At 44.6% G+C, this 21044-nt stretch overlaps 1 protein-coding gene across 1 annotated transcript in view; it reads right to left on the reverse strand.

The window, feature by feature from the left end:
• Positions 1-12748: 12748 nt before the first annotated feature.
• GNPAT (glyceronephosphate O-acyltransferase) overlaps positions 12749-21044 on the reverse strand; it is a 36593-nt gene continuing 28297 nt past the window's right edge. Inside the window, exons 10-16 of the mRNA XM_040242754.1 lie at positions 20188-20430; positions 18300-18379; positions 17290-17430; positions 16931-17030; positions 16754-16847; positions 16086-16147; positions 12749-13058 (exon numbers count right to left, since the gene is read on the reverse strand). Coding sequence (XP_040098688.1) covers positions 13015-13058; positions 16086-16147; positions 16754-16847; positions 16931-17030; positions 17290-17430; positions 18300-18379; positions 20188-20430 — 764 coding nt within the window. The 3' untranslated portion in view covers positions 12749-13014. The remainder of the gene's footprint in view (positions 13059-16085; positions 16148-16753; positions 16848-16930; positions 17031-17289; positions 17431-18299; positions 18380-20187; positions 20431-21044) is intronic.

The raw sequence follows: 21044 nt of genomic DNA on the forward strand, positions 1-21044 counted from the left end.
ATCATGGCATCTAGTCCCATCATTTCATGGGAAATAGATGGGGAAACAGTGGAAACAGTGTCAGACTTTATTTTGGGGGGCTCCAAAATCACCACAGATGGTGACTGCAGACATGAAATTAAAAGACGGTTACTCCTTGGAAGAAAAGTTATGACCAACCTAGATAGCATATTCAAAAGCAGGGACATTACTTTGCCGAGTAAGGTCCGTCTAGTCAAGGCTATGGTTTTTCCTGTGGTCATGTATGGATGTGAGAGTTGGACTGTGAATAAGGCAGAGTGCCGAAGAATTGATGCTTTTGCACTGTGGTGTTGGAGAAGACTCTTGAGAGTCCCTTGGACTGCAAGGAGATCCAACCAGTCCATTCTGAAGGAGATCAACCGTGGGATTTCTTTGGAGGGAATGATGCTGAAGCTTAAACTCCAGTACTTTGACCACCTCATTCGAAGAGTTGACTCATTGGAAAAGACTGATGCTGGGAGGGATTGGGGGCAGGAGGAGAAGGGGACGACCGAGGATGGGATGGCTGGATGGCATCACTGACTCGATGGACATGAGTTTAAGTGAACTCCGGGAGATGGTGATGGACAGGGAGGCCTCGCGTGCTGCGATTCATGGGGTCGCAAAGAGTCGGACACGACTGAGCGACTGAACTGAACTGAACTGAAGGTCAAGAATGCAAGAATGCATGTTGAATTATGAAATGAATCTCAGCATCTATTTAGAGTTTTTTCTCCTTTTTCATATTAATTTGGTATGTTTTTAGGAAAGATTTCCTAACACTGAATCATACTTCACTCTGTGAATTAATTCTATCTTGTTGTAACACAGAATCCTTTTAGTATACTGCCTGCTTCTAGTGAAGCTTCCGTTAGCATTCTTGCCCTGATATCCAGTGCTCCTGTCATTCATGAGGTGAGTGCAGCGTGATAGCAATGATGGTGACGTAATGAGACACATCCCCATTCCTTTTGGTTCCTGAACAATGAGAACGGAAAGTCACACAGTGTGGCACAAGTGACTTGTGTCACTTCAAGTATGAGCCTCCCTAAGCTGCTGGGGCGGTCAGAGCTCTTAAAAGGAGTAAAGGATCCCATTGAATCTCATCCCCATTTCCAGCTGTGTCAGCGATATACAGGATATGCCACCACGAATCTGATGGGAGGCAGAATGCAGGCAGTAATGTGAGTGATGGGCAGCGAGAGTGACAGGTGACGAAGCTTCAGTTGGTCGCCTGCCACTTATCTCCTACTGTGCAGCCCAGTTCCTAAGGCTGGACCAGTACTGCTCTGTGGCCCAGGGTTTGGGGATCCCTGCTCTAAGTCATTGAGCTGTGTGATTGGATTCTGTCTGATGTTGACATCTCACCAGGATAGGTTGCTCTTTTTCCAAAGGCTTATCTGTACACATTTTGGGTGTTCTGTTAAAATTATAGGTACTCCGTTATGTCAGAGGATATTTTTTAAACTCCTTAAAAGAATTAAGTTGCAGGTTTGAGTTAATGAGATAGTTACAATAAGACTATTTCCACTAATCACAAGATGTACATTGTTAAGTTCTGAGTGAAAGAAAGTGAAGTCGCTCAGTCGTGTCCAACTCTTTGGGACCCCATGGACTGTAGCCTACAAGGCTCCTCATCCTTGGTATTTTCCAGGCAGGAGTACTGGAGTGGATTGCCATTCCCTTCTCCAGGGGATCTTCCCAACCCAGGGATCAAACCCGGGTCTCCTGCAGTATAAGCAGACGCTTTACCATCTGAGCCACCAGGGAAGTCCAAAAAGGTTGTAGGGGCAGTCGTCCCTAGAGGAGGACTGGTCTTCAGTTAAGGGTATATGAGTAGCTGTGCTCCCCTGCTAGAACCTCCAAACAAGCTCTCAAGTTCTGAGTAAGACTGATATTAAACAGTCTCAAACATGCAGAAACTGCCTTGGGGATTAAAATGCTTGTGACTGCTCCCTGCAGAGGTGAGGGAAGCTCCTAAGCCACTGGGTAGGTGTCATTTAAGTAGGAAAGAGCTTCCCTTGTAGCCCAGTTGGTAAAGAATCTGCCTGCAATATAGAAGAAGAAGAAGTGAAGTCGCTCAGTCGTGTCCAATTCTTTGCGACCCCATGGACTGTAGCCTACCAGGCTCCTCCATCCATGGGATTCTCCAGGCAAGAATACTAGAGTGGGTTGCCATTTCCTTCTCCAGGAGATCTTCCTGACCCAGGGATTGAACCCAGGTCTCCCGCATTGCAGGTAGACACTTTACCATCTGAGCTACAATACCTTCTTCTCAATACAGGAGACCTTCAGGAAAAGAGCTGTGTTTCTCATGTCACACTTCATTAGTTTTGCCTGATAAGTTGATCTCAGACTATTATACCAGCTAAACATATTAAGCAAAGTTACATAAGCCAAGCCAGAGTTAATAATTACCATAAACTGATTCACTGGATAATTCGAAATAACAGAATTATTCCAGGGCTTCCCAGGTGTCTCAGTGGGTGAGGAGTTTGCCTGCAATACAGGAGACGTGGGTTCAATCCCTGTATTGGGAAGATCCCCCAGAGGAGGGCAAACCCACTCCAGTATTCTTTCCTGGAGAATCTCATGGACAGAGAGGCCTGGTGGACTATAGTCCTAGGGTCACAAAGAGTCAGACACGGCTGAGTGGCTGAGCACGCACGCACAAGCCCTTTAACCTAGCAATAATACACTTCTTTGCCTACTTCCTAAAGCAGATTTACCCATTAAACAAATGTATGTGATTTATGAACTTTTCTTTTTAAAATTTCTAATTGGAGGATAATTGCCTTAAATTGTTGTGTTCGTTTCTGCCATACATCAACATGAACCAGCCACAGGTAGGCTTTTAGGATTGGAACCCTGAAAATCAAAGACAAACCAGAAATAAAGAGGCTGTCAAGGGACAGAAGCTGAGGGTGGACTCATCATAAACCATAGATGAAGGGGATTTGTGGTTGCTAGTTCCTCCAGGGAACAGCCAGAAGCAAGTGTCACATCTTTCAATGAGGATATAGAATTCTCAACAATTCTCAAAATAGTCTGTAACTTTTTTATATCCAGTGTTTAGTCCTCAAATAAAAATAGTGAGATCTATGAAAGAGACTGTTTGATTAAAACGAAAGAGAAACAATAGACAATAGAAACAGACTTAACAGAGGACTCAGATAAAAGAGTTATCAGGCACAACTTTAATATGTTCTCAGAAATAAATGACAAAATTCAAAGTTTCTCAGAACTGGAAATGAAAAAGCCAACACACAAAATAATGAAATGGAGAGCCTAGAGCTGTAAAACTCAAAACCTGAAATTGAGAACCAATAGATTGAGTTAAGAGAAAATCAGATGCAGCATTATTGAACTGGAAGATAGGTTAAAGTGAAAGAAAGTGAAGTCGCTCAGTCCGACTCTTTGCGACCCTGTGGACTGTAGCCTACCAGGCTCCTCTGTCCATGGGATTCTCTAGGCAAGAAAACTGGAGTGGGTTTCCATTCCCTTCTCCAGGGATCTTTCCTGACCCAGGAATCAAACCCAGGTCTCCTTGCACTGCAAGGCAGATGCTTTACCCTCTGAGCCACCAGGGAAGACAGATTAGAAGAAGGTATTGTTGCTCAGATGGTAAAGCGTCTACCCGCAATGTGGGAGACCTGGGTTCAATCCCTGGGTCAGGAAGATCCTCTGGAGAAGGAAATGGCAACCCACTCCAGGACTCTTGCCTAGAAAATCCCATGGATGGAGGAGCCTGGTAGGCTACAGTCCATGGGGTCGCAAAGAGTCAGACATGACTGAGCGACTTCACTTCAATTCAGACACAAGGTATTCAGCACAAAGAAACTTTTACAAGGGGGCATCAACAACGTTTAGAATGTGGATAATTAGAACCTCAGAGGGAAAGATTACTTTCCAATTTTCATCTTTATATTTCTTTTTGCCCTAATTTGTGAGAAATGTCTCATCTTCCAAACTTCTACTGAGTTTCTCCTTTCCAATCTGTTTTCATGTTTATTTTTCCTGAGCTTGCTTTTTGTCTGACTGTCCCTTTATATGGGTTTCCCTGGTGGCTCAGATGGTAAAGAATCTGCTTGCAGTGTGGGTAGACCTGGGTTCAATCCCTGGGTTGGGAAGATCATCCTTTACCTCACAGAGGACATTAAGGATATCAGGTTTTCTTGTTACAGTGAACCCTGGGGTCTGGGTTCTCTGTGCCAACACTCCTCACCCTGCCCTGCTTGTGGCCCTCCCTATAACCCAGCACCCTACTGTTGATTTCTGGATTCAACAGTAGATTGAATCCTGTAGGACAAACCCCTCCCCACCCCACCAGCCTCAAGGCCATCTTTCTTTCTGAAGAACTCCAGGACCAGGTGGAGGAGACAAGAGGTGATGGTCAGGGGGACGTGTCTTTCCTTCTCACTCCTTTCTTGGAGCCTTGCTTCTTCTGGCAAATCCTATCTTCTGCCTCAGGTTTATTTTTTAAAATGTTGATTTATGTTTTATTTATAAATCTCAGCTGTTTTGGATTATGATGTGTTTACAAGGCTACACAGGTAATGCGGAAAGGAAAATGGAAAAATACAAATGGCAGAAAATGTCTTACGGTAATAAAATTTTTTTTTGCAAGCAGCAACCTTTTCTGAAAGTCAGTCTTTTTTCATTTATGTATATACATATATTCTTTTAAAAATATTTTTTCCATTAGAGTTTATCATAGGATTTGTTTTTAAATTGGAGGATAATTGCTTTATAATGTTGTGTTCGTTTCTGCTGTACAACAATATGAATATATATATCCCCTCCCTCTTGAAAAGCCCTCCCACCCCACCCTGCTCCCCACTCCCCTAGGTTGGCACACAACACCAAGCTGAGCCTCCTGTGTTATACAATAGCTTCCCGCTAGCTAGCTATTTTACACACGGTAGTTTATATACGTCAGGCTACTCTCTCCGTTCATCCCAACCTTTCCTTCTGTGCTGTGTCCACAAGTCCATTCTCTACATCTGGTATCTATTCCTTCCCTATAGTACCTTTATCAGTCCCATTTTTCTAGATTCCTTATATATGTGTTAATATATGATATTTGTTTTTCTCTTATGACTTGACTTCACTCTGTGTGAAACAGACTCTAGGTTTATCCACCTCACTACAAATGACCTGATGCAGGGAAAGGCTGAGGGCAGGAGGAGAAGGGGACAACAGAAGATGAGACGGTTGGATGGCATCACCAACTCGATGGACATGGGTCTGAGCAAACTCCAGGAGATAGCAAAGGCCAGGGAAGCCTGGTGTGCTGCCGTCCATGGGGTCACAAACAGCTGGACACGACTTAGTAACTGATCAACAACAACAAATGACACAATTTTGTTCCTTTTCATGGCCGAGTAACGTTCTGTTGTATATATGTACCACACCTTTATCCATTCATCTGTCAGTGGCCATTTAGGTTGCTTCCACATCCTGACTATTGTAAATTGTGCTCCAATGGACATGTGTTATCTTGAATTATGATTTTCTCAGGATATATGCCCAGTAGTGGAATCGCTGAATCATATGATAGTTTTATCCCTAGTTTCTTGAAAACAAGTCTAAAAGCCTAAGAGGGAAACATCCATCCTTTTGGCCTCTGACCTGTGATTGAACATTATATAGTCTTGTTGGCAATGGTTGTTTCACCAAAAGCATTCATGAAATGGAAACAGTAAATGGAAATAATTTAAATCATGTCATAGAACATCTATACAGCTTGCTTTCTTGTGGATAAAAGGATTAACCTAAGGGTAACAACCTCACAGTTGTCCTGTGGATCAAATGAGCTAATATTAGGGCTCTTCTGAGGGCGTGTGGCACAGAGCTGGCCCCGTCTGGCCTTGGGTGCACCCCAGGAGACACACCAGCCCACTGAGGCCTGGCCCGTATCCCCGACCTTAAGCTCTTCACTTCAGAGGCTGCCACACCTGACAACTTGCACAATGGGAAGCTTCAGTTTTTCAAGCAGAGTGGTACCTTCGATTTCAACTCAGGAATTTTACATGTAAAGAGCATCATTTCCTCCTCTCAAGCTAAGGACAGCCTGAGCCAGCGGAGATCCCATGGGCATCCCACCCCCAGGGTGACTGACACCCACCCCTGGGAAGCACTCTGTGGCCGCAAGGACGAGCTGGGGACAGGGGGCCCAGCTTCTGCATGCCCATGTGTGAGGACAGGTAAGAGCCAGCGATGATCTGATCTTTACTGGATGCTTCCTGTGGGTTAAAGCGCCATGAGTGAACAGGTACCCCCTCATTCTCATGGAAGAGAGGAGAAAATGAGGCTGCAGGGGTTGGTACAAGGTAGTGGCAGGCTTGGGCCTGGGTTCGTGCCCTGGCCAGCTGGGAACAGGCCACAGATCTGGGCCCTGGCCATGCCTATGCAGACAGGAGGGTGTGCTATCCGCCCAGCTTCTGGACACCAGGAAGCAGGGGCCGGTGATGGGAAGGTAGCCCCGCTAGCACCACTGCCCTTCCCAGCCATCTCCCCAGTCCTGGGGCAGAAAGGCCAGACTCTGCGGGCCCTCAGCCCAGCTCCAGCCTGCCTGCCTTTCCTTGGCTGCCCCCTTCATGGGGACCAGTACTTGCAGGAACAAGCGGTCTTTTTTCCCCTGGGAAGGTGCTCTTTCCCCTACTTTCTCCTTGGAAGTGGAGACTCTCCTGTGACCCCACGCAGTCATCTCTGCTCTTGTGCACAGCCAGCTCCCAGGGACAGCTCCACGCTAAAATGACTGCTTGACATCTAGTTCCAAGTTTGTTGCAGTGTGAATCTGGGTGAGTTATTTAACCTCAGTCTGCCTGGGCAGCCATATGGTGGAGGTAGAGTAACATGCAGTCTGCCGTCTGCAGGAGTAAATAAGCGAACACATGTAAGGGATTTAAGATGGTGCCTGGCACACGGCAGGTGCTTAATGCACGTTAGCTGTTATGACCACTGTTTGTCTTTAAGGGGCAGGTGGCAGCAGCCTGAATGTGTGCCCAGAAGACCCACCTATGGGAAGCAAGACTGGACTGGTCCTATCCCCACCTAGTCGACACCAGGATCTCTCCGTGTCAGCACTGGTGCAGGTGGCTGGAAGCCTGCAGAAGAGCATACGTGGTCCAGCTCTCCTGACCTGCAACGTGATTAGGTTTTTCTAATTTCACACTCTTTAACGCACTTCTGAAGGAGTCTAGTCCAAACTTACAAAAGAAACATCATGAACAGGTAAGAAAGGAAAATAATGCCATTGGGGAAATGCAGATGTAGGGACCCCTGGTGGTCCAGTGGTTAAGAATCCATTTGCCAATGCAGGGGACTTGGGTTCAATCCCTGGTCCAGGAACTAAGATCCCATATGAGCAACTAAGCTCATGTGCTAGAGCCCGTGCTCCACCGTAAGAGAAGCCCCTACAATGAGAAACCCGCACAATGCAAGTAGAGAAAGCCCAGTGCAGCACAAAGACCCAGCGCAGTACGAAGACCCAGCGCAGTGGGGAAAAAATAAAGATGTAGATGTTGATACTGCTTTGGCCAGCGAAAGTAAATCAGTAAGTGCTCCTGTTTCAGAGTGTCATTTTTATTAATAGGAAACCCGTATCATTGCTGTCCCTGAGTACCTGCTGGCAGGCTGCTGCCTCCAGGTTTGGCTAAGTCCTAGCTCTGCCCCTCCGTCCATGGGGCAGCTCATCACAGCCTGAGATCTGGCTACTTGGGTGACCTTGACTGACTTCTGCCCAGTGGCCCCAAGATCATGCCTTCCTAGAGCCATTTGACATAGACACTGTGCTTCCCACCCTAATGGGGTGACCTGGGAACCTGTATGTTCAGCCAGCTCTCCAGGTGACTCTGAGACAACACTTGTCAACCACCAACACATAAGTACAGCTAATTATGACCACACAGATGTGTTCTGCTTTAACCTCCAAGCTTGCCTGAAGAAACTGATAAATCTTTCTACCTATGAGTTTCCCATGGGAAAAGAAAGCTGAACAAGTTGCTTTGTCTCTACTTTGTCAAACTGACACAGATGGAAAATCTTATTTTTTCATTTCTAGTTAACTCAGATGGGGCAGAATCACACTTTCTAAGAAAATTAGTTTTTTTATGTGTTAGTTATTTGTGGAATTGTTTCCTTTTGGTTCTCAGTATTTAATGGCTCGGTTTCCAAAGAAATCAAAGGTTTCAAGCTTCAAGGGTCTACACAGAAGCAGCGAGGACTTTGCCTGTGTGTGTGAAGTCGCTTCAGTTTGTGTCTGACTCTGCCACCCTATGGACTACAGCCCGCCAGGCTCCTCTGTCTATGGGATTCTCCAGGCAAGAATGCTGGAGTGGGTTATCACACCCACTGGTTTGACCTCGGGATCAGGAAGGCCTCTTATGTCTCCTGCACTGGCAGCAAGTTCTTTACCACCGGGCTTCCCTGGTGGCTCAGGGGGCAAAGCGTCTGCCTGTGACGCAGGAGACCTGGGTTTGACCCCTGGGTCAGGAAGATCCCCCAACTAAGCACCACCTGGGAAGCCCTAGTCTTAATAGCTGAGACATAAAAGCAACCTAAATGTCCATCAATAAATGAACGGATAGAGAAGTTGTGGTATTTATATACAGCAGAATACTTCTCAGTCACAAAAAAGGTAGGAAATCTTGCCATTTATGACAGTCTGGATGGACCCTGAGGGCATTATGCTAAGTGAAGTAAGTCACACAAGAAAAGATAAATACCATACAATCTCACATGTGGAATCTAAAGGGAAAAAAAAAAGAAAAAATTGAGTTCCTGGATATAGAGAACAGATTGCTGGTAGCCTGAGGCAGCAGGTTTGGACATGGATGAAATGGGTCCGGGGTGGGGCGGGTCAAAAGGAACAAGCTTCCAGTTACAAAATGAGTGAAGTCCTGAGGATGTGATGTACAGGACGGTGACTAATTAATAATACTGTATTGCATACTTGATAGTTGTTGAGAATAGGTCTTAAAAGTTCCTATGACAGGAAAAAAGAATTCTGTAACCATATTTGGTGATGAATAATAACTGGACTTATTGTGGGGGTCATTTTGCAATGTATACAAATACTGAATTATGACATTTACACCTGAAACTAATATAATGCTATTTCAATTATACAATCATTTTTTTAAAAAGTGGAAAAGAGAAGAGAGAAGCAGGAAGAGGCAGTGTGAGGACTCAACTGGACACCGTGGCTTTGAGGGGACCCAGGAGCTGAGGGACATGGTGGTCTTTGGAAGCTGGAAAGGGCGAGGAAACATACACCCATGACAGCCCACTGAAATTCCCTTTCAGACTTCTGACCTAAACAGTAAGATAATAAATTTGCTTGAGCCACAAACAGAAACTCACTGAGAGCAAAGCACATCACTTGAAACTTCAGAAGGGAGAGCCTAAAGATTTCCTGAGAAAGCAAATGTTTATATTCAGGAATCAGAACGTTCTAATCAACTTTAGAAAACAGAAGATAAAGGAGAAATACTTTTCAAAATTCTGAAGGAAAATTATCTCTAACTTAGAACTCTATACCCAGCTAAGCCATCAGACAACTGTGACTGTGGAAAGATATTTTTAAGCAGGTGAAATCTAAAATATTAATCCCTTATACCCCTGGAACATGCGCTTCACTAAAATTAATAAACAGATAAAAAGACAGACATGGGATCCAAGAGAGGGGAATCCAGTGCAGAAAAGTGAAGGGAAATGTTGAGATAACAGTTTCCCAGTGATGGGAAACCCCTGGTTGACAGCTATCTAGCAACCAGTCCAGGGTGGGCTCTAGAAAAATGTGTTTGAACCTACTGAAGGGGGAGTCATACTTCTGTCAGAGTTGATAACTTTAATCAGGAAAAACAAAAAAGTAAAGATACGAACGGAGTCAAGTAACACATCAAAATCTGTTTTCTACCCCACACTGAAGGATTTGGTCCTATTGGTGAGAGGAAGAAGGGCTATCTGGAAAGCTGTGACTTCCACCATGGCCCAGCTGACCTTGGAGGATGGCAGGTGTCTGTGAGAGACAGCCCACTGAGGCACATGTAACGCTCTTGGGCTAAACAGCTGGACTGAGGCTGGCTCCTAAGGTTGTCAGTCAGGGATGCAAGCGCCTACGGCCATACTGACCACTCTGGAAGCGTCCAATCTCATTTACTCTGGAAGTCAAGTAGGGTGTGTCCCAGTCATTAGTCACAGTAACTACAGGTTATACTTACTGTCAAGGACTGGATCTAACATTTTACTGACGCTATTTCTTACAACTCAAGAGGTACTCTCATTATCCCCATTTTATGGATAAGGAAGTTGAGGCGCTAAGATGTTAAGCAAATCACACAGGGCTCACGTATGGTTGCTGGACTTCACAGCCAGTTGGGCTACAGACTGCATTCTTGGCTGCTACGTTGTGTGGTGTTAGGATGGAAGACTGTCCTGGAAAACCAGATGCTATGGGTCCTTCTTTTACTAACTTCAAAGCAAGGGCAGCTCCACAATTTATAGACGGGATGGGGGGGCAGGGGCAGTTTAGGGACAGCAGTGTGGCTTGTAGCTGCAGGTGTGTGCAGGAGCTCGCATGGGGCAGGGTGCAGGATACCCACTTTGAAGCCCCATCAGCACAGGAAGCAGGCTGTTCTTTGACTAAGACTTTAGATTGACTTGGGGACTTGGGAGGGTCTGAGGAGACTGAGAGAGAAAGAGCCCCACCTACCCACTCACCGCCTACAGCTGCCCCTACGGCAAGACCTCAACTGTCTGGGCTGCACCCCATCTCCCGCCTCTCCACTATGGGCTTACTTGCCTGGCTCTGATGCCAGAACTGGCTAGGAGAGAAGTCTACAGCCATTTGCACCCAAGTAGCTTTGTCCCCAAACTGGAAATGCATTACAAACACATGAAAAAGTAAATAAAGGTCATCTTACTCAGTCTTCAACATATACATAGCATGAGAAAACAAGTAACCAGATTGGGTGCATGGGGAGTCTTTCTAAGGCACACCCACTCAGCAAGGACTGGTCAGGGCCCCAGCTTCCCCACTGCTCTGGACTACCTGGAGGGCAGCAGCTCAGTGCTGTTTAGCTGGCAAGCCATACGATCCATACAAGCCAAGAACTGTTCAACTGACTCAGCTCTTAGTCAGTCTTCTCTGGCTTCCCAACAAGCAGAGCCACACAGAGGGCCCCTCTGCCCCCAATGCACTGACTAGGGGAGTGACTCTCCAATCCGGATGTGCAGCACAAACAGCTGGGCCTCTGGGGAACGAACACACATTCCAGGGATTTGGATACAGACAGGCCTACAACCAAATGCTGAAACCACGTTTCAGCATTTCCCATGGGACTTATATTCCTATTCAAATGTTTTATAATAAGTCTCTAAGGCACTGCAGAAATTGAGCCTTGCTGCTATGGACTGAATGGTGGTCCCCAAATTCAGATTGTTATTGTTGTTCAGTCACTCAGCTGTGTCCGACTCTTTGCGACCCCATGGGCTACAGCCCACCAGGCTTCTCTGCCCTTCTCCATCACCCAGAGCTTGCTTAAACTCATGTCCATTGAGTCGGTGATGCCTCACGATGCGTCATGTCCAATCATCTCGTCCTCTGTTGCCTCCTTTTCCTCTTGCCCTCAATTCTTCCTAGTATCAGGGTCTTTTCCAATAAGTCGGATCTTCACATCAGGTGGCCAAAGTATTGGAGCTTCAGCATCAGTCCCTCCAATCAGTGTTCAGCATTGATTTCCTTTAGGATTGACTGATTTGATTTCCCTGCTGCCCAAGGGGCTCTCAACAGTCTTCTCCAGCACCACAGTTCAAAATTCAGATATTGAAGCCCTAATTCCCAATGGGACATATCTGGAGCCGTTGGCAGTAACTAGGGCTAGACTGGGCAAATGGGGTGGGGCCCTAGTCTGATGGGGTAATGCCCTTCTAAGAAGAGATTCCAGAGAGACTGCTCTGTCTTCAGACGCACAGAGAGGTAAGGTGAGCACACTGCAAGATCGTGGCCTCCTGCAAGCCCAGGAAAGAGGCTTCAGAATGAAACCTACCTTGCTGGCACCTTGGTCTTGGACTTTGAGCCTCCCGAACTGTAAAAAACCAAATTTCTGCTGTTTAAGCTGCCCACTCTGTGGTATCTCATTAAGGCAGCCCAAGCAGATGAATACTCCTGCCTTTCTTTTTCATTTCATCTTCCATGGCTCTTGTTTCAGTTACATCGGTCCTCCAGGTCCTTCAGAACCAATCCTAGGACATTCTGATCACAGTGCTCTCTGCATGCTCACCACCTGCCCCTCCTCTGTCACCTCAGCCCCACATTTCGAGGACTGGCTGATCTCATCCAAATTCTCAGCTTAAATGCCCTTCCAGAAGTGGCGAGTGGTTTGCTATTTGCCCATCTTATTTCAAACTTTTCTTTCCTTGAATTGTTAAGCCTATTTATGACACATCGCATAACTTCTCTTTGTCACATGTACTTTCTCTAATTCAGTTTTACTGATTAAGGCCCTTGGGTGGCAAAGTTTAACAGAAGATAGCTACTTTATTAAATATCTTTGTCAAATGTGTACTTGTTTGAGGTAACCTGAATTAAAGAAAGTCACGAGCATAAGACATGCCCTTTCTAGTAGTTTTCTTTTGATAGCCAGAGCCTTTATAGAGTTGATGCTGCATTTTAATTCAGAAGTCAACATAACAGTTAAATACATGTAATAAGTTGAAAGTGTTAGTGAAATAGGAGCTAGGCTTTGTATTTCCAAACATGTTTCCAAAAGCCTGTTTTATTTTAAAACACACACAGGGTTGGACACAAATGTCTTTTTAACCATTGTGGAGGAGATTTTACTGACTGCTTAAATTGATGGCTTTCCCTCTGTACTGAGTCCACTGTTCTCGAAGCCTTATAAAGGGTGAGAAGACGCGTTTCTTCCTTTACTTCCTGCTTTGTTGTAATACTAGTCCGTGAATGACAGAAATTACATGCCCAACTTTTCCGTAACCATTTGGCAATCATTAAAGCTTCGCAGTTGCTGGTTTTCCTACCGGTGTTTTACAACCTAAGGTAAAAACAGAGAGATGCTCATGAAATGACACCGAGTTTGCCCTTCCTCGTACGACTGCTTGGGCACTGGCTAAAGAAAAACACACAACACTTGTGCAGAGTTTTACAGACTGGAAAAGACTCAGTGGAGCCAGCAGCACCCTTAGTAGGAGAAGCAGCAGTGTCTCAAAAGAGGCGATGGGCACGGCCACTGGGCCCCCAGCCATGTTTCCTGAACTTCAAGGCTAGCACGTTCTAGTATGCTCACACTCACACCGCTGCCTCCTGAGATTAAGAAAGCAACTCCATCATCCTCAGCATGAGGGTTCTGGTGTCTATTTTAGCTTTATGCCTCTCTCGCCAAATTCCAAAGAACAGCAGGGAGAATAAAAAAAAATCTTAAATGAAAAATGCAAAGAAATAGAAGAAAACAAAAGAATAGGAAAGACTAGAGATCTCTTCAAGAAAATTAGAGACACCAAGGGAATGTATCATGCAAAACAGGGACACAACAAAGGACAGACGTGGTGTGGACCTAACAGAAGCAGAAGATAATAAGAGGTGGCAAGAACACACAGAAGAACTGCACAAAAAAGGTGTTAATGATCCAGATAACCACGACGGTGTGGTCACTCACCTAGAGTCAGACATCCTACAGTGTGAAGTCAAGTGGGCCTTAGGAAGCATCAGTACGAGCAAAGCTAGTGGAGGTGACAGAATTCCAGTTGAGCTCCTTCAAATCCCAAAAGATGCTGTTAAAGTGCTGCACTCAATATGCCAGCAAATTTGGAAAACTCAGCAGTGGCCACAGGACTGGAAAAGGTCAGTTTTCATTCCAATCCCAAAGGAAGGCAATGCCAAAGAATGTTCAAACTGCCATACAATTGTGTTCATTTCGCACGTTGGCAAGGTAATGCTCAAAATCCTTCAAGCTAGGCTTCAACAGTACGTGAACTGAGAACTTCCAGATGTACAAACTGGATTTAGAAAAGGCAGAGGAACCAGAGATCAAATTGCCAACATCCACTGTCTCATAGAAAAAGCAAGAGAATTCCAAGAACCATCTATTTCTGCTTTACTGACTATGCTAAAGCCTTTGACTGTGTGGATCATAATCAACTGTGGAAAATTCTTAAAGAGATGGGAATACTGGACCAACTTACTTGCCTCCTGAGAAACCTGTATGCAGATCAAGAAGAAACAGAACCAGATATAGAATAAACAGACAGGCTCAAAACTGGGAAAGAAGTATGTCAAGGCTGCATATTGTCACCCTGTTTATTTAACTTATATACAGAGTAGGTCATGCTGGGCTGGATGAAGCACGTGCCGGGAGAAATATCAACAACCTCAGATATGCAGATGACACCACCCTAATGGCAGAAAGTGAAGAGGAACTAAAGAGCCTCTTGATGAAGATGAAAGAGGAGAGCGAAAAAGCTGGCTTAAAACTCAACATTCAGAAAGCTAAGATCATGGCATCTGGTCCCATCACTTCACAGCAAATAGATGGGGAAACAATGGAAACAGTGACACACTTAATTTTAGTGGCCTCTGTGGATGGTGACTGCAGCTATGAAATTTTAAAAAAGACACTTGCTTCTTGGAAGAAAACCTATGAAAAACCTAGACAGCATTTTTTAAAAAGCAGAGATGTCACTTTGCTAACAAAGATCCACACAGTGAAAGCTATAGTTTTTCCAATTGCCATGGATGTGAGAGTTGGACCGTAAAGAAGGCTGAGCGCCACAGAACTGATGCTTTTGAATTGTGGTGTTGGAGAAGACTATTGAGTCCCTTGGACAGTAAGGAGATCAAACCAGTCAATCCTAAGGAAATCAACCCTAAATATTCATTGAAAGGACTGATGCTGAAGCTAAAGCTCCAATACTCTGGCCACCTGATGTGAAGAGCTGACTCACTGGAAAAGGTCCTGATGCTGGGGAAGACTGAAGGTAGAAAGAGAAGGGAACGACAGAGGATGAGATGGTTGGATGGCATCACCAACTTAATGGACATGAGTTTGAGCAAACTCTGGGAGATGGTGAAAGAGAGGGAAGCCTGGTGTGCTGCAGTCCATGGGTCTCAGAGTCAGACACGACTTAGGAACTGAACACCACCACCACAAAATTCAAAATTGAATTTCAAGGTTATGTATTCTGAAATTTCAGACATACTATAAACAGAAGACTATCTATAGTACTAAGCAGGCAGTCCAGTGGTTAGGACTCCATGCTTCATTGCTAAGGGCCTGGGTTCAGGCCCCATTCAGGAAACTAAGGTCCTTGGCAATGAAATGGGAGCTAATGAATCCAAGGACTAGAAGGAGAGGAATCTTCTTGATTTCACCAGGACTAGATCATGTACCCTGATGAGTTACATTAGGAGCTGATCATTTTATGCTGTTTAAGACTGCTAATTTTATACCTGGTGTGTTTTCTGTTAGTTTTCTCCTTGCTGCTGTTGCTGCTAAGTCTCTTCAGTCGTGTCCGACTCTGTGCGACCCCACAGATGGCAGCCCACCAGGCTCCCCTGTTCCTGGGATTCTCCAGGCAAGAACACTGGAGTGGGTTGCCATTTCCTTCTCCAATGTATGAAAGAGAAAAGTGAAAGTGAAGTCGCTTAGTCATGTCCAACTCTTAGAGACCCCATGGACTGCAGCCCACCAGGATCCTCCGTCCATTGATTTTCCAGGCAAGAGTACTGGAGTGGGTTGCCACTGCCTTCTCCAAGTTTTCTCCTTAGTTCCTTAAGAAAACTCTAGATGATAGAAATAGTTCTTTGCCTAAAGGGAAGGACGAAATTCTGTTGTTTGATAAATTTTAACCCCTTTGGAAAAACTTTTTCCTAATTAACATCAACTCATTTTTATGTAGACATTGGAATAAAGCTTATCTATGAATTAAAAAAATAGTTCTCTGTGTGTATTAAAGCTCAACTGCTGTTCACTTTGATAAATTATTTAGTACCGTACTTTCTTGTTTTACTGTATGTTGCTAAATGCAATGTGAAAACCCATCACATTTTATTAAATGGTACTTACCAAGCATTTCCTCTAACTTTGTTGTGGCAGGTTCATTCACGTTAAATATATAATCATTATTTCTAGGAGAAAAAATAATACACTTTCTTACTGCATAAATTAGGACAAAAAGACAACATTCATTTTTTATATAGTAAGAATATGTTTAAATAGTCTTCCTCAAGGGTAGTTTTAAATAGTTGAAAGTTGTGTGTATATTAATATATATATAAGAATAAACACACACACACACGCCCCCTACTCGGATTTTCTTATAATTAACCAGTATGTGTGCACATGTACTCAATCGCTCAGTCGTGTCCAATTCTTTGCACCCCATGGACTGCGCCTAGCAGGCTTCTCTGTCCAGGGAATATTTCAGGCAATAAAGGAATGGGTTGCCATTTCCTACCCAGAATTAACCTATAAATTTCAATAATTTAGCAATTTTCAATAATAAAGCAATTTTTTTCTTTGCTTCAATGTAATTTTTATTCATAGCCACATAAAATCTGCATGGTAACGCAGAGTGGCTCAACTACTCAGAACAGAACACGCAAAAGTGAAGCATGATGTGATGTTTCCTAGATTGCATGCGTTTCCACAGTTCTCTCTATGGATTTGGTGCTCAACTGTTCTGAGCTGTCGCTGCCCCGAGCCCACCCTGGGCATTGTGCTCCGTTACTTACACCTTCTTCTTCTCCACCACACCGAGCCTCACAAAAGCTGCTAAGGCATTTTTCTGTACGTCGGAGGATAACACATCGTAACACTGCGAGGCCCCTAAAACACAGGGATGAGGGAGTGAGTGAGCTCCTGTTTGTTCTCAGCTGACAGAGAGCACCGCCTTCAGGGCTGTGACTCACCCTGATCGAGAAGCTGACTTGTGAATTTTCTAACTCTTATGAAGTACTGTTTCTCAGTGAAGCAGTCTTCTTCTTCATTCAAGAGGTATTTGCAAATTATCTGATTTTTAAGAGGGGGGATAAGAGGAACAGAAAGTGAAAAAGGGCAGCCAACTACAATAGAACAGTAAAAATTTTACACTGACCCTCTTAGTTTTATTCTGCCCCTCTATGGCAGAATAAAGACCCCTCCCTTTGCAAAAAAAAGTTCTCCTGGGGAAGACACTTGCTCTTCAGACTAGAAATAAGTACCGGGTAGGAAAGTCTCAGTTATATTTATTATGGGAGGATGAAGGAGAACTTGCAAAAGATTTACACACCTGATAAGATTCCACAAAAGGTTTAAAGAGTCCTATTAAAAACTCTAACACAGTATTTCCTTTTTCTGTAACTAGGATGTCCCTTGTCATCACTTGTATGGCCTCACTTTTACAAAGCAAGTAACAGCCTTCTTCAAAGTCCTGGAAAGGGAGGGGAAGAGACAGAATTCATCCACAAATTTATAGTTTAGGTCAATGATCCACTGCTGGGCTCAGTGTAAGCAGCTACGCACCCTCAAAACAAGAAAAACACTGGCTAATTCTGCAACCCTTCCCAGACCCATGGTTGTGGTTGTTAGGAGCCAGAGCAGCACTGTTTCGACGCTCAGAACATTGATCCTCAAATACAGTAAACACTGAAAACCTGATTAGCCTCAGAAATCATTACCTGGGCAATAGATCTTCTCTCACTTTGTATACAGCCATACTCTCCTCACGTTTAAACAAAAGTGCACGCGGCAAGTCCGAAAAACACTGAGAATCATGTTATACTCAAAATGGCTGCCCTCATTTCCTACTGAACAAAACCTGTGTCCCTCAGCATAACAGACAGACCCCAGACCCGCCTGCCGGTGCTGCTTCCACACCAGCAAGCCAGCGGTCCAGCTCTGGGGGCCCGATCCTTCACCAGCTGTCCACACCACCAGGCAGGACCACTGTTCTCCAGTTCTAAGCAAAAGACCCTAATCATCCCAGTAAGTTGTGCTGGAAAACGTGTCCTGACTGGTAAATTTTCTAACGGAATAGTTGGTTATTAGTTATTTTTACAGTGGCTGCACTAACAGTTCAACGATTTGGTTCCTCTCACCAAATAATCCCCAAATTACTGATTAAACATGAAGAATTTAAACCGAGTTTGCTGAACTTTAAGTGTCCACGTTTCTCTTTTGCACATCTTTCTCTGCTGCACGTAGCCTTGAAGGAAGGGAAGACACACCTGTGTCTTCCAAGCCTAATATTTTCAGAATTCATACCACAAACACACGGCTTTTCTGCAGTTAAGGATTTACCTTTAGTGCATTTCCTGGAAGAAAGATGAACTCATCTGAAAAAACACTGCATAGGAAGCGAAAGCAACTGTAGACATCCTCTGGAAATAAATTCATTACATACAATTACAACTCAGCTTTTTAAACATTCAGGGAGTACCAAGAAGTCCATGATACTCCAAAATGTAGTATTTTATTTTAAAAAATGTATTTATTTTTAATTGAAGAATAATTGGTTTACAATAGCTTTGGTTTCTGCCATGAATCAGCCATAGGTATACACATGTTTTGTCCCTCTTGAAGCTCAAAATGTAGTATTTTAAAGGCATATTATTCATATACCAGGGGCAAGGAAGCTATGCTGTGTGCTTAGTTGCTCAGTTGTGTCTAACTCTTTGCGACCCCAAGGACTGTAGCCTGCCAGGCTCCTCTGTCCATGGGATTCTCCAGGCAAGAATACTGGAGTGGGTTGTCATGTTCTCCCTCTAGGGGATCTTCCCGCCCAGGGATCAAACCCAGGCCTCCCACATTGCAGGCGGATTCTTTATTATCAGAGTCACCAGGGAAGCCCATGGCTACTGGAGTGGGAGCCTATCCCTTCTCCAGGGGACATTCCCGACCCGGAATAGAACTGGGGTCTCCTGCATTGTAGGCAGATTCTTTACCAGCTGAGCTACCAGGGAAGGAAGATATAAACGATCTAAATTTTACCCACAAGTAAACTAGTCTAGTATGATTTCAATGGATGAAGCTGAATTACAACCAGGCTTCTAATCAGTCAGTGTGGAAAAGGGCAAGTGGCCTTAGAAGCCAGGGCACTTCACTTCACCTGTGCGTGGTTTCCAAGCAGAGAAGGAAAGGACGGCTTCCTCCATTCCCTTCCACATTAACATCTGCCGATGCCTCTACCCCATCTTTGGCACTAGAACACACTGGCACACAACACTAGAAACTACTGTCTTACCCCTCAGATGTGTGGGTCTTCCATCAGCTACAGACCTTCATCTTTCTGGCATGACTTTTGTCATCAGAAAAATATACCTCCATATGGACACAAACAGTTGCCTCCAATTTCAGGGTGTTCACACTGAAGTACTCTAGAAGACTACGTATGTGCCCCTCAGCTGTGGATGAATCCCAACGTGAGAAGCCTCACGGAGAACTAGGATCAAGGTTTGAGTGTCCTTTGTCCTGAGCTAAGCTGTCTGACCTCTCTGGGGCCCAGTTTCCTCATTCACAAAATGACATTTCCTTCCAAGGCTAAAGGTCTGCGGCTGAGTCCAGTGTGCCTCCACTCTGGCTTTTCCTTAAAATGATCTACAGAGCTTTGAATGACAAACACAAAAACAACCAACTGAATCAGAAGCCTTCGGGGAAGGAACTCAGCCTCCAAAACTTCTACAGTGCATCCTTGTGTAGAAAACCCCTGGCCCTGACTACAGGCTTCTGTGAAAACAACGGTTTCACTTGTTGTTATACTCCTCGGTGCGACCAGCACACTCCTGTACATGAGCACGCACACATCGCTGGGACTGTTCACCCACCCCGTCTGCTTCTGTCGGCTGAGGGAAGTGACATCAGAGAAAGCACGTCAGACCAGGCAATGGAGAGCTGTGCTCTTGTCCCATACCGGTAAGTAATCAGAAGTTTCTAGGCCTAGTGTTCCTTACTTATAAAAGGAGATGTTTAGATTAGATGATTTTTTTAGGTCCTTTGTATTCCCGAGTTTTAGGCAGCTAGCCATGTATTTAGGAGGAGAAACCTGACTAATTCTGAATACAGGCCCTTCCCTTGCTGGTGTGGGCTGCACACACGTGGCAGGGCATTTCAAGCTTCAAACGTTGCTCCCTACACGGGACTGAACGGCCAGGTCTCTTCCAGAATTCAAGACCACAGTACCAAAAGTTACCTTTCCTGAACCCAGGGGTCATCTGCAATGCCACAGCGACTAAGGAAGGACGGACAAAAGTGTTGAGCAGCTGGTTCCTGTATGCCAAGCACATGAGGAGGGTGATATGCTGGAAAATGAGTCCATCCACCACTTCCGAGTCTCCACACTCCATTTTCAGAATCACTCGGTCTTTGACAAGGCTGACAATGTTGGAATGTAGAAGAATGCTGGACTGGATAACTTCTTCGGCAGGTTCATTATCTACATGGGCAAGGACAATTCACTCAGGTAAATGGCAAAGAAATGCGCTGGGTCACTGCTGGGCGTCTTACCCCCAGTATGAATTCACGCTAGCGAACTGACACATTTACTGTTAAGTACAGGCACTGGCTTTAGATACCACCAAATGAGGTAATGATACTACATGGGAAGGGTATTTTAAAAGCAGTATAGCAGAAATCAACTCTTTTTAAGGACATATAACAGACTTTTTCATCTACCCCAAATCTGTTAGCCATTCTGAAATGCACATCAACTCCCATTTTGAAAGCCAACACTGTCTCAGGAATCACATTTTTGTAATATCAAGTTATATGACAAGAAAATCACATATGTGAATCTAAGAATACTAAGACAAGAAGACATGCTAGGGACTTCCCTGGGGAGGCGGAGGTGGGGGTGGAGGGTCCAGTGATTGAGAACATGCCTTCTAATGGGTGATTGTACCCTTCTAACATGGGTTCAACCCTGGTCAGGGAACTAAAATTCCACATGCTACAGGTCAATTAAGCCTGCAGCCTCAACCAAGATCCAATGCAGCCAAAAGTAAATAAATGAATATTAAAAAAAAAAAAAAAGAAGATATGCTACAGACC

This window comes from Oryx dammah, unplaced genomic scaffold (assembly GCF_014754425.2).
Source record: "Oryx dammah isolate SB20612 unplaced genomic scaffold, SCBI_Odam_1.1 HiC_scaffold_6, whole genome shotgun sequence".
Classification (NCBI taxonomy): Eukaryota; Metazoa; Chordata; class Mammalia; order Artiodactyla; family Bovidae; genus Oryx; species Oryx dammah.